A 21,533-nucleotide genomic window follows, 5' to 3' on the forward strand; every position below is an offset into this window, starting at 1 on the left:
TCTTCTAGGCAATCCGAATTTTATTGGACCAAATGGCTTGAATTCTGACAGTGAAACTAATCATTTTGCGGTTGTGTCGCACCCCCCCCCCCCCCCAAAAAAAAAAAATGACGGATGCTTCTTTCACCATGTTGGAGAAGACTTTCTGGACACCAGTGCATCACGTTAACATGTTATTACAGTTTATCCAGTAGAAAACCAGACTTCAGAGCCTGGCACTGCTACTGGGGGCCAGGGTGGGAGGGACTGAGACGCAAGGTAAAGACGCAAGTGAGGGAAACGTGAATACTATTTACGGGGAACGAATGTGGGTGAACCCTGGTTAGAGGTCCGTGGATGCACCCAAAGAAGAAGAGGGCTTGCCACCAACCCAGAATGCTCAGCTTCACGATGCAGGACTTCCGGCGTGTGACGTGTCTGCCTATTGCAGAACCGGATGCTGGTGGCTGTCCAGTGTGGATGTCAGATGCAGCGTGAACTGCAAACAGGATTTAGATTATTTTCTAAGTCTTGAGAGGGGACTGGCCGCTGAGAAGATGCTGCTGTGGCTGCTTGGAGCTGCGTTGCTGGCTCGAGCGGCCGGCTTCTACCTTCCAGGTCTTGCACCCGTCAGCTTCTGTGAGCCTGGAAATGACCAAGTTCCAGACTGCAAGGTAAACATTACATGGCACAGAACAGCTGTGTAGCTACCAGATGTTCGACCAAAATAACTGAACAACTAACGCGGAGTACACCCAGTGAATAAACAGACTAGATGTAGTCAAATGCAGAAGCTAGCTGAGCCCATTCTTTAGAAACGGCTCCTATATGTGTTAGCTAACGTTAGCCAAAATAAACAAACAGAGCTAACGGATTCTATGCTAACTTCTTAACTTACTAGCTGTGTAGCTAAACAGCTCAAAGTGACTTCGTTAGTCTGGACATCCAGCTAATAACAGTTATTCCCGGCTTGTTTAAGTGACTCCTGGCTGTTAAACGCTAGTTTGAATGTCAAACTGAGTCAGACTGTGTGTAGGGCAGATACTAATCACTGATTGAATAATGTCAGTTGTAGAATATATTTACTGAGAGTTCGCAAACAACTCAAAGAAACTGTAAAGGCCATCACCTTGTCTACGGTCCCCAGTTTATTTTATAGTTGTGGTTGCTACTTTGAAACATTTGTACACATACTACAAGGTGCTTATTGAAAATGATTGTTCTGTTGGATGTCACATGCTCTTAAACTGAGCTGTTTGACGTTATTTTGTGCATTTTGTCCCCATCAGTGACAGATAGGCTCAGCCCTGCCATTTATCATGAAAGTGTCACTGGCCTCTGGCTTTCTGTCGGTACTCACAAAAAAATCATTGGTCATATTAAACGTTCTCTGACCAGACTAGATAATTGTCGTGTTTCTTCTACATCCATTCAGGAGTGGTTGACAACCAAAGTAACAAAATTACTGCTAGATAGTTAAAACCATATACATATTAGATTATGTTCCATCATATATAAGTAAGTAGGCTTTTTATTCATCCACAGTGCACAAAAAAGCAATCTGGCCATAGAACTGTGGAAAATTATCCAATATTACATATTTTTTGAGTGGCAAAAGTATGTGAACATCTAAGAGTGGCAGTTAAAATTAAAGGTGAAATAGAGTCTGTGGTGTCTTCAGTCAGTGGGATGGCAATCAGTTCTATTTAAAGAACAGGGATCTGATCTTCACAACACATTTTTGTGAAAGTGTATCATGGCGGGAACAAAGGAGATTTCTGAGGACCTCAGAAAAAGAGTTGTTGATGCTCATCAGACTGGAAATGGTTACAAAACCATCTCTAAAGAGTTTGGACTCCATCAATCCACAGACAGACAGATTGTGTACAGATGGAGGATATTCAAGACCAAAAGAGAAAGACAAGGACAGTACTCCTAGTAGGAGGGAGGCCATCAGCATTTAGATGAGTTTTTTTTAAACCTTGCCATCAGTCAGAAAATCTCCTGGTTAAAATGTGGGCCAACTGGTGATCCGGTCAGGAGGGTTGCCTGTTCCGACTTGAACAGTTTCAGTTAGGAATAAAATTGGTGTGCAGTCACTTGTTTCACCTAAACATGAATAACGCACTGCAAAGTCACAGCACAGCTATAGTTATAATTCATATCCCACCTTTATTTATGTAATATGTTACTGCCATTTTTTTTGCTTTTTTCTTTTAGATTTATGTTCCATTAGGATTTTTGTCTGTTGACAATTATGAAAAAAAATATAATGATAAAACAAACAGCCTCCAAATGATCCAATCATAGCCAGCTCCCTCCCTAAACTTCACCAAGGATAAGTACAGACACGTTTGCCCATGTGTCTGAAGGCCATTCTGTCACTGTATGTCACGAGCCATCCTTCACCCCCATTCTTTTATTTTCCATGGTTCATGTTTACTCTGCTCTTGCGATGAGAGGTTTTGTTTTGTTGCAATATAAAACACCTCAAGAAAACCAGTGAGCTGACAGAGCGGCTGTGACATATAAAAAATATTAATCTCCATGTCTTTAATTATGCAATTTTCTTTTTGATAAGAAATTAAATTGGGTGTATTCATTTAGAACAGTTTAAAAGACAAACTGCTTTTTTGTTTGAGAATGTCATAACAAATCCTCACAATAAGGTGGAAAACGAATATGAGCCAGCAACGAATCATGATTTTACAGCATGACAACCAAACCCTGACATGAGCATTCCCGCCGTCTTCCTAACGTGTGTCTCTTTCTTTTCTTTAGTCGACCATCGAGCTATTTGTGAACAGGCTGGATTCAGTGGAGTCTGTGCTGCCTTATGAATATACTGTGTAAGTAGCACTAACCAATATGTTATTTCCTTTTTCATTAAATCCCTTTGTGTCATTACTTCAGGCTGCACCACCTGCTTCTTGGTGTCTTATTTTTGTCCTATTCAGAAATGTTTTTATATCTCAGGAACACTTTTAGGGAATTTTTTCAAATTTGGCACAAATGTCCACTCGGACTCAAAGGACAAAGGTCACCGTGAACTTACAAAACACATTTTACGCCATTGCTGAACAATTTATATAATAATCGTGACAGAATTTTAAACAAATGTCAAAGTATTTTGAAAAAAATTACATTATGACATTTTATATCCAAAAGGGGTGCATAACTCTTAATTTGTTTAACAGATAATTTAACAATTATTTGTTTTTGCTTTCCTGAAAATGGCATATGGATTCAAGAACATTTTTCATGAAGTCTCATGAAGTCTCGGTCAGGAGGGCTGACCATTGCGGTGATTTCTTTTCAACACAAACACTTGGTGAGTTAAAGGGATATTCCGGTGTAAGTTTAATCAATCTTCTAACACACCGTGACACCAAGTAGGATCCCCCCTCGAGAGATAAAGTTTGCAGACCACTAGCTAATGTAGTTTTAGCATCCTCAGCACCGACCGCACGACAACAATACATTGCAGTTAATGGGTCCAAGTATAAACCGCCATCAAAAAGCCACAAATAATGCTCAGAACAGCACCAAACTTCAGCAACATTAGATTGGGTCGATTACAGAGTGCAGTAGAGTCCTGCAGTAATGATCATCAGTGAGCTGCGGAACTCTACTGCAATCGACTCACAGGGCTTCCCCACAACAAGGAAGGCTTCTCGGGTGGTGAGTTTTGTTAATCTTTTCCGACAAATACGGCAACTATATCAAATGTTTGATGCCTCGAAATATGTGCTGGGACCCTGTTTTTAATGTTGCTGAAGTTTGGTGCTGTTCTGAGCATTATTTGTGGCTTTTTGATGGCGGTTTTATATTTGGACCCATTTACTGCAATGTATTGTTGTCCTGCGGTCGTTTCTGAGGATGCTAAAACTACGTAAGCTAGCGGTCCGCAAACTTTATCTCTTGAGGGGGGATCCTACTCGGTGTCACGGTGTGTTAGAAGATTGATTAAACTTACACCGGAATATCCCTTTAACTCACTGAGCGTTTGTGTTGAGAGGAAATCACCGCGATGGTCAGCCCTCCTGACCGAGACTTCATGAACTTTCACCCAGAAAACAGCCGCCCTTCCCACGAGTGACAGAGTCAGACAGCGTCCAGTTTACTGATGGGATTATTTAATTATGTAATTTAGAGTGAAAATCGTAACTTTGTCACGTTTGAGGATGTTTGGTGGGTCAGGATCTCAATCACTGCACATTATAACTGCATCTGTATGATTCTAAACAGTAGGGTACATGTTTAGATTAACAGGGGGACACCAGGGGAAACCCCTTGAAAAAACACAGACGTCACCATCATGACGTGTGCCATCACACCTCTTTAGGCTCCGCAGCGCCGGCTTTCGTGTGAATTACCCAGCGTCTCGTCTTAAAGCCGGCGCTGTTCGCATTGTGTGAATGACCAACGGCAGAGAATTGGCGAACTGCTGCTGTGGTGAAAATGTAGCTTCTCAGTGTGAAAAGGGCTACTCACTGTCCCCCCGTATCTGATTGGTTACATGTCACAAATATTAGTCTGTCAACACAGAATATTCTGTATCTCCGAAGTTACTGTTTACTAAAGGTCTCGAATGAATCTATAAGATGCCCAGATACTAAGTTACTGAATGCATTATGTAACGGGCAATAAAGATGTTTTTGTACATTAACGTGTTGTGTCACAAAATACTCACAATCACCTTCTTATTGTGCAGGTTTGACTTCTGCTCTGAAAACACAATGAAACGTCCCTCAGAGAATCTAGGTCAGGTTCTCTTTGGAGAGAGGATTGAACCCTCACCATATAAGGTAATGCACGTCAATTAAAACACACAAAGGTGTTTCATTGGCAACCCCTTTCATATGTAAACAAAATGAATATAGAGGGTACCTGATAACGGATGCAGTCCTATATTCGGGGCGTGGTGCAGAAAAGGAGATTCAGTATTTAGACATCAGATTAAAGCTACATGCAGTATATGTATCAGACTGACCAAGCAATGTTTAAGCACTTTCAGTTTTTCATCAGGAAAAAGGTTGACTTGACAAGGGGTAAGGCACAAAACTGATGTCATGATGACTTAAAGTTGTAGTCTGTAACTATTTTTTTGTTATATTTACTAAAATTGTCCTTATGATATGACAGTAGAATAAGATTCAGGTCAGCAGTGTAAAAATCCACTGTCTGTGGCTCCACCCAGTGGCCGTAATTTGATTTGCTAGAATCCACCACTCCCGGATCCACACAACCAATCAGAGCCAAGTAGAGTGTCTGAGAAGTGTCAATCAATCAAGCGTCTTAACTCCTGTCTGACCCAGACAGAGACTAATAGTTAGTCTGTGTTGTTGTATTGTATTTTGTGTTTCACAGAGGTTTTCGATTTGACTCAATCATTGCTTAATTTGGGAAAATATCACATTTAAATTGTTTTATTGAACAAATGGCCATTGAATTATGATTCGTTGTTAATATCCTTGACAGCAATTGTGACAGTGCCAAATCACACACTAACTAAAACTAACTGTGTCCTTTTTGTCAGTTTGAGTTTAAGAAACCTGCAGTGTGTCAGAAGGTGTGTACCAAAAGCTACGACATCAACAGCCCAGCAGACAAAGCCAAACTCGACTTCCTAAAGAAAGGCATGTTACTCAACTACCAGCATCACTGGTATGTATGAAACATTGACACACGCATATCATTAAGTAAAGCAAATTATAATGACACAGACACACATGAAAATGTTCTAAATAAGATACTAAGTAAATGCTAGTGCCAAATAGATTGTGATATCATGAGCATCAGGAGAAGTTGCTGAGTGCATTGATGTCTAATGAAAACTAAATTATGCCTGTGCAGTGAAAATTAAAGGTACACTAAGAAAAGATTAGTCCTAAGAGTCACAAGTCAACAACATTAATACCCTGACCTGAAATGAAGTGGCAGCTTTCAGAGGTTGACAGTTTGTGTGAGCATAAGCGTCTGTGTGTGTGTCTGTTTAGGATTGTAGATAACATGCCGGTCACCTGGTGCTATGATGTTGAAGATGGGCAGAAATTCTGTAATCCTGGTTTTCCTATTGGCTGTTACGTCACAGAGGGAGGCCGAGCCAAGGATGCCTGCGTGGTCAACGTGAGTGGTACAGACATGGACATAAACAAAGGCCTCTATAACAGCATTGCGTAATTTCATACCATGTCACCCAGGCCCTTCCATGTCATGTCTTCTTTCTTGAAAATATTTACCAGTATGTAAAAAGTACTTTTTTGGTTTAGAATTTTTAAATTTGGCCTTCAGAGCTAAATGTCATCATGTTTGTAATTCTTTGTAAGTGTATTGGGTTGAAATTTGTCCTGAACATCTAAGACACCCTAAGGATACTTTGCAAAAGTATTGTTTTAAATAGTTAATGCAGAATGTTTACAGTAATCAAATTGCTAACCATAAGTCATTTTTGACCCAAATGAAAAATCTCGTTTTCAAAATTAGTATCCCCCCTAATTGTAGTTCTATCACATGTAAAGGTTTATTGGTTCTTCATAAATAATTAAGTAAATAAATAATCCTTCTTGGGAGCATATGCAGTCAAAATATTTTAATGTCGACCAAACTTGAGGTCAACACAGTACAAATATCTACTTGTATTATAAAACCAGTAAGTGTAATATGACAACCCGAATGTTTCATATCCTACAGCTGTAACTGTAAAAACACATCATCACCTTGTCTATGCTTTGAACCTTTGTATCTTTGTTTTTTTCCAGTCTAACTTTAATGAAAAGGATGCTTTTTACATCTTTAACCACGTGGACATCACCATCCATTACCACATCGTTGAGCATGAACAACTCGGAGCACGATTGGTTGCTGCCAAGATTGAACCTAAAAGGTAATGCAAGAGTTTTAGCCGTTACGGAGCTGTCTCGTCAAAATATGGATGGTAGCATTTTAGCTTAGTGTGTGGGATATGTTTGCATTTGGGCCAACTGTAGAAGTTCCTGTGGTGGTATGGAAACCATCCGATCCACTGTTTAGTGGAAAAATTTGAAATTGCCGTTCTTGTAGGTTTTGCATGCGTTATGAACAGATCTCCATATGTAAATTTAATATTGATGGGGTACTTTGAACCAGCAGTCAACTAGTAGTAGTAGACTAATAGAATTTGTTTCTTATGTCTCTTTCTCTTTTTCCACCCAGCTATGAAAACCTTAATGATGATAGCCCTGATTGCTCTGGAGGGCCAAAGTTCCTGAAAAACAAACACACAGGACCATTCAAGATTCCATACACATACTCTGTCAACTTTGTGGTTAAGTACAATGTTATCATCTTGGTGTATTTAATGCTGGGCTACAAAATGAAGATAGACTAAAGCTAAAGGCGGCTTTAGAGAGACACTGCCTCTAAAACTACTGAGCCTTGTTGTTATCTGCTCTAGCCACATGCTCAACATCATATGATCTTTGTTCTACATCTTTATTTAGTATCACGATGCTCCTCAGAAAAACACACCAGTGGTTTACTTCAATATGGAGTGGGATCAGACAGAATACATTATCATACACAACAGCTGGCCATTTTAGAGACAGGTGCTTTAAAGATCAGCTGATCAACTGATCCCAGATGTTTGGCTAAATTGCCTCTAACCTTATTCAAAGAATACCTCAAAATGGGTAGGACTGGCAATGTGTAAGACATGCCCATCACTCCTTCATGCTGTATCCTGCAGATGCAGTTGTCCCCCCCAGCACCTCAATATAAGTCATAAGACAATCCCCCATCATGATACTGTTTGTGAAAATGTATATAGTGCATGATTTGGTCCTTATGATAACCATTTGCAGTTAAACCACTATAGTACCATAAAAGCAAATGAAAGGAACATTTAAAATGTGGTTAGATTTTACTGTTATACATGCAAAAATATTTGGTGACAATCTCGGAAGAAGTAGTTCTAAAGATAGATTTTTATTTTAAATATAAATCCAGCGCTCAGACTCATTGAATAGATGACGCACATAGGTGTTGGCCCAGATACTTCATGATTTTGAATGTAGACAACGGCAGAGGACTCCAGATAGAATTTGTAACAACCTAATTTAACGGGACTGTGTGAACTGTTTTCAAGTGCAGTAGAAACTGTAGAATAATTCATCATAAATGACAGGTTCTTTGCACAGAGCTTTCTGTGGTTAATATACGAAACTGCCGCATGTGAGGAACTTACCTCAGTGTGGCCCAGTAAAATAGAAGTACATTAGTGGCATTCCACACCACAAGCACAGGCAGTCTGTGGAAGCAAATAATAGCGGGGAACGTGAACCTGCAATGTCACTGCTCTGTTAAAAAAAGAATGGATGGATCATATGATGTGGCCTTGTCTGTGTTAGGATATCCCGATTGCAGTTAAAACAGATCATTTTAACTACACACTGATATTAAGGTAAATATGTGAAATTAATTTCATACCAATTACCTAGCCCTGCCCAGCGATTAAAACTGAATTTAATACATTGCTTTAACAAGATACAGGAATGTAGCTGCATTATTTCACCCTAGGGCAGGATGAATAGGGTCATTGGGTTGGGGGATGGGAGGGGAATATCTACTTATTACTCTTTTCAGGTAACTTTTCTCCTTTAGATACTAGAAGTGTTTCTGTTTTAGCTCATATTTGGAAGCTATAATTTCAAATTACCTTAATGTATGATTAATATGTCATTGAAAGAACATTACTAACCCCCTACTAGCGCAAAAATCTTGGATTTAATGTTGGATCTTGAACCATGTGTCTGAGGTATGTAGCCGCATAAAGAAATAACTGGGTGTGTTTTTGTATGTAGGAGGACAAGAATATTCGCTGGGCATCCAGATGGGACTACATCCTGGAGTCAATGCCTCACACAAACATCCAGTGGTTCAGGTAAGACTCAAACACATACTGACATACAGACACATGACATTGACTTTGTGCCTCATTTCTATATAAAAACAGATGTTTGCTACAAGAACTTTTTGTGGTTTTGATGATGGAGCCTATGTTCATGAATACTCTGGTAATGGTGTTCAAGGTTCAATAACAAATTCAAATGGTAATCAGATTTAAAGTCAAGGATCAACAGGGACAGACTTATAACAGTATTTAAGTCAGCAATGGGCACCTTCTTTGCTGGGCCTTTTAAACATACTCTCAGTTGAACAGTTTGTATGTCACGCCAGCGATAACTTGACTGGATTTTAAACTACACTTGTGTATGAAGTGAGCGTCAGTTGGTTCCTCCTGTCATCCCTCCATTTTCTAGGCTTGTGTTTTTTCTGTCCAGCTGTTCCACCATCCCACAGGAATCTGTCCTGTGTGAGGGGCAGTTTTCGGTGACAATATATCGTTTTGGGCAGCCTTTAAACGGCTTTCATCAATTTTTGGTTATTAAAATGCCTTTTATGTTGAACATTAACTATGTGTGTCTCATAGAGTCATAATGATTTACTCATACCAGTGCTTATCCTTGGTGTTTATCAGCCTGCCCGTTTTAGCCAATAACACACATTAATTAATGTTGCATCAGTATTTTAATGTTTCAGTACTGACCCAGATTACTTGTGCAATGATAATTAATTTCGTTTTGCTGTTGTCTCTCCCCAGCATAATGAACTCATTGGTGATTGTGTTGTTCTTGTCTGGAATGGTAGCCATGATCATGCTGCGGACTCTGCATAAAGACATCGCCAGATACAACCAGATGGACTCTGTGGTGAGTAGCTGTCTCTGTGGCTCCTAGGAACACTGAAGAGGTGAGATTGAGCTCTGATTAGAAAAGTTTTTAGTTACAGTAATGTATAATTCACTTCACTTGAACTATATTTACCACCATACAATACACCATACAGTCATTGCACTACTGTAACATGTCACAGCTTTGTCAGGTGTTAATCGTATATGTATCTGTTTTGTTCTCCAGGAGGATGCCCAGGAAGAGTTTGGGTGGAAGCTGGTCCATGGAGATGTTTTTCGACCTCCCAGGAAGGGAATGCTGCTTTCAGTTTTCCTCGGCTCCGGAACCCAGATCTTCATTATGACCTTCGTCACCCTTTGTATGTTAATGTTATCTTCATGATTGTCTTTGTTATGCTATGGTAACAATGTTTACACTACAAAGCGTGTTCACCAGAGAGCAATGACAAATTAATCTGAAACGTGTTCACTCAGTACAACTGAATTAATGGGATCCTCTTTGAAAATGTTGTATATTAAGTGTTGACGAGGAAAAGTGTAATAACATTGGACAAAATACAATGATAAAATGTAAGACCCAATATTACAGAATTCCCTTTAGAAAACAACAAAAAACATTTAAAGAAAGGCAACAACAAATACGAACAGTAACATTGTAGCATTAACAGTAACATTTAAGATTAACACCTACATTTCTGATAAAAAAAAAAAAAAACAACTCGGTGAAGGAAATGATTACCAACCATCTTTGAAAGAAATTTTTGCTATTTAATCTTATAGCAATATAACATCCTTTCATAATGATCATCGAATCACTAAAACTCGTCACCAAAGAACAGAAAAGAAAATTAGTAATAAAACACTGCTCAAAAAAGGGACAACAGGAGCAAAAGCAAGACAACCCCTGAAAAGGAAATTGACTTTGCATGTGCTAGCTACAGACAATTGCTCCCTCCTTATCCTTCCTGGCGGATTCTTCTCAAGTGTTCTGCTAGTATACGTGTCATACTGGTAGCAGGAGGAGCACTGCCAGAGACCTACAAAACGACCTCCAGCAGGCTACTGGTGTGCATGATTCTGACCAAACTGTCAGAAACAGACTCTATGAAAGGGTCTGACATCCTCTTATGGGGGACCTGTGCTCACAGCCCAGCACCATGCAGCTCGATTGTCATTTGTGAGAGATCACCAGAATTGGCAGGTCCGCCATTGACGCTTCATTCTTTTCACGAATGAGAGCAAGTTCACACCGAGCACATGTGACATTGCGTGAAAGAGTCTGGAGACACCGTGGTGAACGTTAGGTTACCTTTATCGTCATGACCGATTTGGTGTTGGGTCATTGATGGTCTGGGGAGGCATATTCTTGGAGGGTTGTACAGACCTCCATGGTTCCTCCTGGTGCAGGACAACGCCTGGCCTCGTGTGGCCAGAGTGTGGAGGCATTTCCTGGATGACGATGGCTTTGATGCCATTGGCTGGCCCTCTCATTCCCCTGACATAATTCCAGGAAAGGAGATCCCCAGGACACCATCGGACTCATCAGGAGCATGCCCAGACGTTGTCGGGGGGGCGGGGGGCATACTGGCACGTGGGGGTCATACACACTATTGAGTCACATTATGAGTTGCCGTGATAAAATGCACCAAGATTTCAGGTGTGATTTTGAATCCAGCCCTCAGTGGGTTGATGATTTTGGATTTTTTTTTACGTCATTTGATTCTCAACATTATTATTAAGTACATCAATAATGATTTTCAATTTTAATAATTGATTCATTAAGATCTGATGTGTGATTAAAGTGTTCCCTTAATTTTTTGGGCCTTTTTGAGGCTTTATTTTGGGTGGTGGTGCGTTTTGCGCTTTAAATGTTTAAAATGTAATAAATTAATCTCCCCTCTTTCCAGTCTTTGCCTGTCTTGGGTTCCTCTCTCCGGCTAACCGTGGGGCTTTGATGACATGTGCTGTTGTTCTCTGGGTTCTTCTGGGTACTCCTGCTGGATATGTGGCTGCTCGCCTCTACAAATGTAAGTATTCAGTACAGTCTTCTGACAATTAATCAAATAATAACATACGAATACTCCATATTTTTTGTTCTGAAGGAAACCAAGGGTGTCTTCTAAACTCATCAGTTTGTCGTTTAGCTAGGTGGGGAAAAAAACAAAACAAAGTTGTTAATATCTTTTATTTGCAGCAGTGGTCACAATAATTACATTTGCTCAGCACATTCATGCTCAAAATCAAACTCATTAAAAATACTGCAGCCTTTAGATGATCTGTAGACAACCATGCAGTTAAATGTAAACTGTAAATGAGAACAATTTTAATAGCACGATAGCTTCCCAGTTTGATTTAATCTTTAAAAATCCTTTTCTTCTTCCTGTTTGATTCATCTTCAGCTTTTGGAGGAGAGAAATGGAAGACCAATGTTCTGCTGACAGCCTTACTTTGTCCTGGGTAAGACTGTCTCTCCTCACTCAAACACAGAATATAATAATGAACACAAGTGCAAACCCAAAGACACAACCACTGGAACTGGATCTCACTCTGTCAGTTCATCATCTATCATCGTCACTGTCTGTGCTCAGGGTGGTGTTTGCAGATTTCTTTGTGATGAACTTGATCCTGTGGGGTGAAGGGTCTTCAGCAGCCATGCCATTCGGGACCCTGGTTGCCATTTTAGCACTTTGGTTCTGTATCTCAGTGCCACTTACCTTCATAGGAGCATACTTTGGCTTCAAGAAAGCAGTAAGTAAATATCAACCCACATACTTCACATCCATTCATACTAATACATCTCATAACGTTGGTTTCCATGCCAGTGGTGGTTTGCAGAGAGAGTATGTTTTCAGGCCAATGTTATCAGTAAGTATTGTAGGCACTCTACTAACAAAAGAACCAAGTATGGTAAATGGTCTGCATTTTTATAGCGCTTTTCCAGTCAACGACAGCTCAAAGCACATTACAATACATGCTGCATTCACCCATTCACACACACATTCATACACTGACGACGGAGGCTGCCATGCAAGGCGCCAACTGCTCATTTGGGGTTCAGTATCTTGCTCAAGGACACTTCGACATGCAGCTAGGGGGAGCCGGGATTTGAACCGGTGACCTTCCGATCACTAGACGACCCGCTCTACCCACTGATCCACAGCTCAATAAAAGATGCTGAACACTGCAGACCAGGAACACCCCACAAGAGCTGCAGTTGCAGAGCTGGAGGTGCTCTGACCCAGTCGTCCAGCCATTACAGTTTGGCCCCTTGTCAAACTCGCTCAAATCCTTACACTTGCCCATTTTTCCTGCTTCTAACACATCAACTTTGAGGACAACATGTTCACTTGCTGCCTAATGTATCCCACCCACTAACAGGTGCCATGATGAAGAGATCATCAGTGTTATTCACTTCACCTTTCAGTGGTCATAATGTTATTCCTGATTGGTGTATATACAGTGGGAACTATGGAGTGTTTTTAATGTTTTTTAAGCCTTGTGTACATGTAAGATATGATTAGTAAGGTCTTTAACTTTAATATTACAGACAAGATTTATTCATTATTTCACTCTGGTGATGTCAGTGCGCATATTACATCCATAACAGTGCCATCTGCCCTCTTTCTGGAGGAAAGTAAGGAACAGTTGTGTACAAAACTAATAATTGTATATTGTTTTACGGTGCAAACCTTGACTACAGAGAAAAATGTGTTTATCAGACAGCCACATGCTTCACAGGGCACGTGTACAACTAAGTACAACTAAATGAGATCTTCAGCCACTTTAGACTAGACTAACTTGTCACTGTCACTTCCATTTAGCAAGGTTACATAAGTCTCGTAACCGTAATACCAAGTCCTTACAATAACACGAGATAGTCTGTCTACTACTGGGTCCGTTCAATCACGATTTACAGTCAGCTGTTACAAATGAAGGCAACTAATAACTGACAGCAAAGCAAGAATACAGCCGCTTAAAATAATACTGCTGTACGGCCACATTATACTAACTGTAACAGTTTATGTTGTCATTAGTTGAACTAAAGATATGTTTCAGTAAATACATGTTAGATGTTACTTACCGTTATAAAGAAACGTTGTGAGTTCCATCTTTTAACACGCCTTCGGCTGTCTCCAGTGTGAGAACGCCTGACAGATGTAATACTAAGGTTTTTCTGAAGCTTCTGCATCTGTGTTTTCTGTATAACTTACTGAGGCTGTTAACTTCTCTGCGGTGGTTCCCCATGGACCTACTACTGGGTAGTTCAGTTCCCGCCAGGCCAGCTCGACTTCTTCATCATCTCCTCTGGCACAGTAGACGCTAAAGTAACTCACTGTCGCCCCTCAGACCTGGCGGTATTATTACAAGAAGGGACAGATTGACTCACTATGCCCATGCAGTGATTTTCTCTGCAATATAGTACATAATGCCAGATCTGTTAATTATTCACTCTCTATTGATGGGGTTAGTTCATTTGTTAAATGTTTTAAACTGAAATGATGTCAAAATCTCAATACATGCACCTTTAGGAAAACCAACAAGGTTGACCTAAAAAAGAGATTATGCTAAATGTTCTCTCTCTGGCGCTCTCTCTTTCTCTCTGTGTGTGTCTCTCTCCCTCCCTCCCTCCCTCCCTCCCTGATGTGAATGTGTGTGATTGTTTAAGGGTATTGAGCACCCTGTACGAACCAATCAGATTCCTCGTCAAATCCCAGAGCAGTCGTTCTACACAAAGCCGTTCCCTGGTATCATCATGGGAGGAATTCTGCCTTTTGGATGTATTTTCATTCAGCTCTTCTTTATACTAAACTCCATCTGGTGAGAATGAAAACAAAGGTTTGACTGTTACTATTCGCAGCAAGTCAGAATACACCTTGCAAGATCAGTTTTTGCTACTAGATTTAAGCATGTTTCGTTGGTGAATCGGTCTACTCGTATTCAGCTGTGTGAAGTTCAGTCAGGAAATTTGTAGAAGTCTAACATTTTTGTCTAATTCTGCTCATAAATAAAAGCTCATTTATGCTCCCTTTACGTATGAAAATACTGTATATTTATCCATTTCAGACAACATAACCAGCACTGCCCACATACTGCTGTGCCCCCATGATGACCTGAGGTACAGCTCTGTTGGTCTGTACCTGCTTTGAGGAAAAGTGCAGAAATACGACTGAAATTAATGAGTACAGACAGGAGGCTTAATCCATATCTAAATGCATATCTTACATAGAGCATAAATGAGCTTTGAAGTGTCTCGAGCAGAAACATTGCATATCATCTGTACAGGGTTTTAGGATCATAGCCAAACATACTTATTATAGTTAGACATACATTTTATGTTGCTCTCTATTTGTCTAGAACTGTTTTGCCATTAGTGTTTACTCAAATTGATTAAATGGAATCTTCATCCCAGAATTGTTTTGTTGTTGTAAAGGTGCACATTAACAGACTTAGCTGACTTTTCAGTCAGCTTCCACTTTCAAAATATGAAAACCCTAAATTACTGTTTTGCTTCCCATCATTATCAGTATTACCAAATATGTACCGAATATGGTGGTGAAGGGACCATTACATACATTTCCATCCAGTTCTATACTTGAATACTGTTGTATTTACTGTAGTTCATCTGTTGTCAGCCAGAGTTACTTACACCTCAGGGGTTACTTCTGCTGTTGCCAGGGAGTAAGTGGAGAGATTGTAGAGTTGCTCCGCCAATTTGCAAAAAATAAAATTGTATGAATAATTGCAATACAGTAATTGGCTAAAAGTAATGGATACATTTAGGAATGTTCAGCTTTTGCCACTTCATGTGGTTCTAGTACAAATGCAAAGTGAACCAGACTAAACATTCACAGTTAAACTGTAATTAATTCAATTTCACACATTTCAAACACAAAGGGTGGTGAAGGGGTATTGGGACTGGGTTGTGGGGGTCTGTCTTTTGAAGAAGGGCGGAAGCGCATGCCATAGTTAGTTTAAGGACTCAGACATGTCTCTTTCTGACCTCTAGGTCCCATCAGATGTACTACATGTTTGGCTTCCTTTTCCTCGTCTTCATCATCCTGGTCATCACCTGCTCTGAGGCCACCATCCTGCTCTGCTACTTCCACTTATGTGCTGAGGTAACACTGTGACCAGTGCTAAAATGTGATCTTTTTTGTTTCAGGGATGGTATGAATACTGGCCAGTTTTTTGTATTAAGGTTTTTAACAATAGAGTAGTTTGATACCAACTCATCTAGGGCCTCCCTGTTCAGCTGATGTATTTTCCTGAAAAGTCATGGTAAAACTCCAAATGAATTCACTGGACCTTGCAAAACGCTGAAGTTGTACTCAAAATACTTTTTTACTTGCGAATTTTGTAAGTTTGGCCCTCTGAGCTACATTTAATCATTTTGTGATCCTCTTATATGTTTACTAAGCCTCACTGTCTGCAAACTTTTCAATGTATTGGGTTGAAATTTGTCCTGCACATTCGAGAAATCCTCAGGATCATTTACCACATATATTCATTTAAAGAGTTGTTGCAGAATTTTGAAAGTAATCTAAATAGCAATAAACTGAGCAATAATCACACTCAACTGCTTATTGATTGGAGGCTCTGTAAACCATGTTGTGTATGACAGACCCTTCCTCTGTCAGGGCCTCCTTTAAGTCTCCTGTCCGGCTGTGTTTGTTCTCTTCACAGGACTACCACTGGCAGTGGCGCTCCTTCTTGACCAGCGGCTTCACTGCCGTCTATTTCTTGGTCTATGCCATTCATTACTTCTTCTCAAAGCTGCAAATCACTGGACTGGCCAGCACTATCCTGTACTTTGGATATACCATGATCATGGCTCTTATCTTTTTCTTATTCACTGGTAAGTACTTCAATTTTTTAAAAAAGGAGGGCTGATGTATTTTCCTTTCAATCATTACAGATAAACTGGACTGCAAAATTCTGGAGGTTAACAGTTGAAGATCTCAGTTTATAAGGTAGAAATCTCGTTGTCAGGATGGAGGTACTTCTTGAGAGCACCTTTTTATAAACTTAATTTTAAATAATTATTCATGAGTTATACATTTGATCATACTTTACATTTGAGCCGTAATTTCCCAATGATCACTCTTATTCTATCGTCAAGTGTCAACACATTAAGACGTTTCTAGCCTTGTAAAAAAGTGTCAGTTTGTCACAGCATCACTGTAAGACCCTGTCTGTTTTCATGACTTGAGTGCACCATGCCCACTTCGTTGTCCGAAGTGCATTTTACCTCCCAGCACCTGTTTAAATGCGCTGTTTCAACTGATTTCACAATCTTCACCAAATGTATTAAAGAATATAAGCGCGTCAAATTTACGAATACAGTAAATTGCAACAAATAAGGGCCACTTATTTGACACCTGTGGAAAAAGTCTTCAAGTCCTTTAAAAAAAACATCATAAACTTTGTGAAACGCTGTTTACAATACATTTCTTACCTAATTGGGACTTCTTAAGATATATGTAGGTGTATGTATATTTTCATATAGTGCAAGATGTGTCTTGAAATTGCAGGGGATTGAGAGTTACAGAGCTAAAAATATATGAAACACTGATGTTGAGTCATTAGTGATGAGCCACTGCCTCTCAACCTTGTATGCATGTTATTATATACAGTCACGGTCAAAAGTTGACATCCACTTGAAAAGAACATGTATATCATGGCAGTCTTGAGTTCCAATGCTTTCTACTCTGATTTTTCATTCTGTCACAGAAAAGAATGAGTAGAAATCATTGGAACTCACGACTGCCATGATATACAATACATGTTCTTTCCAAGTGTTTGTGAACTTCTGACCACGACTGTACATTAACTTACACTTACGTTGTGCTATGGAAAAGCTTTATTTAATGTAGCTCTTAGTAAAGATGTATTTTGTCTGTCCTCAGGTACAATCGGCTTCTTCGCCTGCTTCTGGTTTGTTACCAAGATCTACAGTGTGGTCAAAGTGGACTGAATGATCCCAACACAACAGACTATATATAGCATGGCTGGCTTGACTGGAGGTTGCTTTCTTCCATCAGCCTCTGGAGCACTCAGCCAACTGAAGTGAACATTACAACCTGAACCTTCACCCCCGACAGATGACAGTTTTCTTTGTTTCTGTGCCTAAATGTTTTTGTGTGAGCATGTACACACTGGGTTGTAATTTTACACATACAGTACCTGTCCGAACGAAATTAATCACAACTCTTTACAAGCCTCTTCAATCTTCTGCTGACGAATGAGAAAGAGGCGCAGGTTAAGTTAATTATCCTGCAGTTCTGTGAATGAGACAGATTTTATAAAGGCTGCATGCCTTGAAGGAGCCAGCCCCTGAAATCAAACACTCACATTTTGACATTTTCCATAATGCAGAGCAAAAATTGTTTGCATTCTGATCCAATAGAAAGCCAAAGTCCAGTCCCACTTTACTGCTAGCCTGTGTTTTATTTTAAGAGCAACACACATTAGGAGCATCTTGATGCTTGATGCTTGTTTCCTAGCGTCAACTTATGTTCACTCCAGAAAAGCAGCAGTTGCATCACATTCGCTTCCCCAGAGAAGTGGTAATCGGCTCCCTAATTTGTCTATAGCCAGTGGGTATTGCACTTTATGTGTGGTTTGTCCATTCCTTGTAGGTTTCAGGTCAGTCCCAAGCCTTAGGACTTTTTTGGTTTAAGATACATAATATGTAACAATTCTTCATAAGACTTCTAAAACAACTAGATCTTTACATGGTTTATTCAAGCCAACAAAGTGTTTCATTTAATTGCTTTTTCCTAATTCCGGAATGGCAAACAAGACTTAACTGGATGTGAATAAAACTTTAAAACATCACTTTGTCTGCGAACATTTGTGCCCGGATCATGTCAAAGAAAGTTTTTCCTGTGCTGGTTGTTCACTACCAGTGAGGTGAGTTTGACCATTGGATCAGTTGTGTTTATTTGCATTCAGAGAATTCAGTTCACTCTCTTCTTTTTTCCTCTTTCCTCTCTGTAACATTACATTTGTTAAGTAAAATTCATTTTCCCTCCAGCAATCAACATTACAGAACATAAACACCCAACAAATGACCTGTGGTCTGGCTGATAAATCCACATTTTAATCCCAAAAGTTAGAATCTGATGTGTCTGATTCTGCACACATCTATGCCCGGTCTTCCCCACACAACACTTGGGAAAGGTCTTCTCTTTTGTTTTGATAGCAAGGCCCCAGCAATAGAAATACACATTGTGCATTGCAGGCTAACCAGTGCTGCCAGCACAAAGTAGTTAGGTATCCACTTAGCTTACATAATGGACATGATTTTTTAAAAGCATTGCTGCAATACAATCTAAACCACAGGCTACTGGAACACATGCTAGCTCAGATGTTGGGCAGGACTCTGGCTCTCTCTAGTAATTTCCCCAAGTACTGCACACTAAGGAGTTGTAGTATTGATAGAACGTGTTTTGTGAGCAGGCCTCTGGAACACAGCAACCTTCCTCTTCTTTCTTGTTCGAGTTTTTTTACAGTTGGTTACCAGAATATCTCTGTACTGAGCTCACCTTTTCAAAATTCGTCAGAATTATTTCACGAGATGTTTTTTTGTTCCATCACAAGAAATCCCTATATCAGAATGTGACCTAAAAACAATGTAGCATTACAATATGAATCATTATTGTGCCATCACAACAAAGGCAGTGACAGGTCTTTACTTGTTGAATTGTGTTTGGCTCTTTTGACCCCTTCCCCACCTGACACGAGTCTAGAGGTCATCCTGGAGTGAAATGCATTTTTTCTGCATCAGATGTTAGTGTACCACATGTGAAAATGGGCTTGAAAATAGAGATTTGGTTGTGATCGAGTGTGAGTGAATTGACAATTTGTGAAATTTGAAAGATGTGGATTTAATTGAATGCATTTTGTGTTACAGCAACACAAAGCTTATCAACACATTTACACAGAACTTTGTGTGAACAACTGTTAGAAAAAAACAGCAACAGATGGAAGCTCCTGTAGATTCTGAGCCTTTGACATGACGTTCTGCAACAAGTCAGGAATGAACAGGTTTTTCTTTCCTCTAGTAAAAGCATTCATGTGAGAACCGGCAAACTCGCACTGATTTTTATTTTCAGCCGTCAGTACCAGGTTTCTAAAGTGAGTCAGTGAAGCAGGTTGTGTATCGCAGGCTTTAAATAAACCATTAAAATGTAACAGTGTTTGAAAGATTTACTGTAAAAAACTTTTTCTAATATAAAAAGATGGTGGGAGAAGTGGAACACATGAGAAAGATGTGAATGGATGAGGTCGTTCATCACCATGGAAATATTCTTCTAATATGTGTTTTAAACTTTGGCTTTTCAGGGTTTTGGTGTTATTTATCAGGTTGGCTGGAAAGCTGTTTTCTGCTCTTTCCTTTGTGTTGGTACTAGAACTTCATCAGGTTTCAACAGTTTGCCAAAAAAAAAGGGGCCATCTTAAAACCCTTTCAGTGTTGCAAGGGCCTTTATCACTATCCTTTTTTGGTAGGCTTCAAATGTATACAGCTGAAGGAACACACGTACGGTCAGTGAAGCAGGTTGTGCTAGCTCATAGGTACAAAAGGAGTGGAAAGATGCACATGGGTGATCAATGCAGTTGTGTTGTTTTTTTTTTTTCTAAAAATCAGTATTTCAGGACATTGTCTTCCACAGGATAAAGCTGGACGTCCGCTGGCTGACTTAGTTGGTAGGAGAGGTGTTACATATCAGAGGTCAGCACGTGAACATAAAGGCTATTAGATTTTCTGCTTCTCCTGTCGACACACTATTCAGATAAGATTTGATTTATGACTACCAGTGAGACATATTGAAACATAAACTGACAGACTGTGTTGTACTAAAAAAACTACATACATCTGTGCAGAACATCACAATTCAAAGCAGCTGCTCTGTAGATTATTTGGCAACTATGATTAGGAGTCTTAGTAGAAGTACTACTACTAGTTGTAGAACACGTAGTATTAACAAATGTATTATAGTATTTTTGCCTACTTTCATCCTCTGTGGTAGTGACCGACCGATTATCGGCCCCCGATATATAGGGGCCCGATAGAACAGCCCAATTTCCATCGGGGATTCTATCTTATTGGTGAAATGTTGCGCCGATAGAAAAAAAAGTGTGACAATGACAAAAGCACGTGCCGGTGTACTGATTTATTTTGTCCGGTGGGGCGCGCTGAGCTCAGCCAGAGACTTTGGCTCAGCTCACCTTTCAGTGAAGTCCCTCCCCCACTCAACACCACGAAACCTCCCGACCACCTGACCAGTCAGCCGATCTGTTTATTTATTTGTATTTATTTATTGAAAGCTCTTCTACATTATTTATTTTGTTTTTGTGCCAATCTGCACTTTTTCTCAGCTTGACTGAACAAGTTCAAATGTTAAATGTCATCTAAAAAAAGTCTGTTAAATGTTAAAAGTCTTGAATAAAGACATTGGTTTAAGAAAGCATCTGTCTGTACTACTGTCACTGTGACTGTACTATTGCATAATCATATCGGTGCAAAATCTATGCACGATCCAAGGCCTGTTTTCGTTCCAGCTCAAAAACTCACTATATCCGTTGCATATCGGCTATCGGTGATTGCACCCCGTCTAATATCGGCTATCGTTATCGGGCCAAAAAATCCCTATCTGTCGGACACTACTCTGTGGTTTAGTGCAAAGAGCAGAGTTTACTCCAAAAAATAATTTTGCCGTTTGATAAAATGACAACCAGTCGTCTAAACGTCTTTGTGTCCAAATATTTTTCACCAAATAGGCATACGTCACTGTCCACATTGTGGCAGTATTATAGGGAT

General features: G+C 39.8%; 1 protein-coding gene across 1 annotated transcript; it reads left to right on the top strand.

Moving 5' to 3' along the window:
- The first annotated feature begins 333 nt into the window (after positions 1-333).
- On the top strand, positions 334-18,547 carry tm9sf2 (transmembrane 9 superfamily member 2). The gene is made up of 17 exons (XM_030441632.1): positions 334-653; positions 2,761-2,828; positions 4,694-4,787; positions 5,519-5,646; positions 5,979-6,108; positions 6,741-6,865; positions 7,174-7,285; positions 8,820-8,899; positions 9,620-9,728; positions 9,936-10,068; positions 11,617-11,736; positions 12,109-12,166; positions 12,298-12,457; positions 14,376-14,527; positions 15,717-15,828; positions 16,394-16,565; positions 17,617-18,547. Exons 1-17 carry the CDS (start codon positions 537-539, stop codon positions 17,682-17,684), a joined length of 1,938 nt encoding a protein of 645 aa, XP_030297492.1. The 5' UTR covers positions 334-536; the 3' UTR covers positions 17,685-18,547.
- The last annotated feature ends 2,986 nt before the right edge of the window (positions 18,548-21,533 follow it).

The sequence above is a fragment of the Sparus aurata genome, chromosome 15 (genome assembly GCF_900880675.1).
Source record: "Sparus aurata chromosome 15, fSpaAur1.1, whole genome shotgun sequence".
In the NCBI taxonomy this organism is placed as follows: Eukaryota; Metazoa; Chordata; class Actinopteri; order Spariformes; family Sparidae; genus Sparus; species Sparus aurata.